Consider the following 1,562-nt stretch of genomic DNA (forward strand, 5'->3'; position numbering starts at 1 on the left):
ACTCTACCTGAATCCTCCTCTACCTGTCTCTCTCTACCTGATTCTCCCTTTGCCTGTCTCTCTACCTGTCTGTCTCTGTCTACCTGTCGGCCTCTTTCTACCTCTCTCTCTCTACCTGTCTGTCTACAGGGAGGTTGATCGTGACCATCTGGGTGATCGTGTCTCCATCCAACTCCAAACAGAAATACACCCTGAAGGTAAACCTGCTGATTTGTGATAAGATTAGGGGACGTGTGGACGATGAGGAGACGTGTGGACGATGAGGGGACATGTGGACATCGACTCAAAGTCGTAAAAGAAGACATTAGCCTTTTAGCTCCTCACATCTATAGTAGGTGTCAAGCTCAGCACAGCAGTGTGACACTTAACTAGGGGCTGGTCCAAGGCCAGCCTGAGCCAGCCCTGACTATGATCCTTATCAAAGGAAAGTCTGAGCCAGCCCTAACTGTAATGACTATGGTGTTTGTGTCCAGGTGAGTCACGACAATTTACCTGAGCAGCTTATTGCAGAGTCCATCAGGAAGAAGAGCCGATCGATGCACCTGTCCCCTCAGCAGCTCCGCCTCTGTGTCCAGGAGTACCAGGGACAATACATCCTAAAGGTACACCAGTCTGACTCACGTTAATGTCAGTCTCTCTGTGTCTGACTCACCTGTCTGTCAATCTCTCTGTGTGTCTGACTCACCTGTCTGTCTGTCCTCAGGTGTGTGGCTGTGATGAGTACCTGTTGGAGAAGTATCCTCTTAGTCAGTACAAGGTAACGGCTTCACTTTGAAAACACAAATTCACATTTTCAGCTCTTGAGTCCAACCTGTCCGACTGTCTCCACCTGACTCTCTGTCTCCACCGACTGTCCGTCTGTCTGTCTTCAGTATATCCGGTCCTGTATCATAGTGGGTCGTCTTCCTCACCTGATGCTGGTCTCCAAAGACAGTCTCTACTCTCAGCTTCCTGCCTCCGGCTTTGTCACGCCGTCATACAGGTACAGCAGCCGATCAGAGCCCATCCCACACTTATCACAGCCAATCAGGAGCTTGTACAGATGTCCTCTGTCCATATGGAAGATGTGTGCTGTTTGTGTTTCAGTCGGAGGACACCTCAGCCATCTCCATGTCCAGGAGGAGGAGACGGTTCTCCTCCTCGCTCGCTGTGGGCGTTCAACACTCTGCTGAGGGTCCGACTGCTCTGCGCCACCTACGTCAACGTCAACATCAGGGACATCGACAAGGTTCGTCTCTGGGCGTCCCTCAGCTGAGTGTGTTCATCTGTGGACGTTCTGTGTCTCTCTTTGGTGGTTTGGAGTCTCTTTGTGGTTGTTTTGAGTGTCTTTGTGGTTGTTTTGGGTCACTTTGTGGACTTGGACTTGGCTTGCAGACTGGACACAAGGTTGTCTCCTACATGAGTGTGTGATGGTGTGTTGATGTGAGTGTGTAGAGGTTTAAATCTGTGTGTGTTTGTAGATCTATGTGAGGACCGGGATCTATCACGGCGGAGAGCCGCTCTGTGACAACGTCAACACCCAGAGGGTCCCCTGCTCCAACCCCAGGTAACACACACTCACT

General features: G+C 50.8%; 1 protein-coding gene across 1 annotated transcript; it reads left to right on the forward strand.

Annotated features, from left to right (window-relative positions):
• Positions 1–129: 129 nt before the first annotated feature.
• Positions 130–1,546, forward strand: LOC121965174 (phosphatidylinositol 4,5-bisphosphate 3-kinase catalytic subunit alpha isoform-like; the record flags this gene model as incomplete). Its single annotated transcript, XM_042515333.1, has 6 exons — positions 130–197; positions 474–602; positions 704–757; positions 873–982; positions 1,087–1,228; positions 1,461–1,546. Coding segments are annotated over 6 exons (589 nt in total), but the record flags the coding sequence as incomplete, so codon positions are not given.
• Between the last annotated feature and the right edge of the window lie 16 nt (positions 1,547–1,562).

This window comes from Plectropomus leopardus, unplaced genomic scaffold (assembly GCF_008729295.1).
Source record: "Plectropomus leopardus isolate mb unplaced genomic scaffold, YSFRI_Pleo_2.0 unplaced_scaffold18901, whole genome shotgun sequence".
In the NCBI taxonomy this organism is placed as follows: Eukaryota; Metazoa; Chordata; class Actinopteri; order Perciformes; family Serranidae; genus Plectropomus; species Plectropomus leopardus.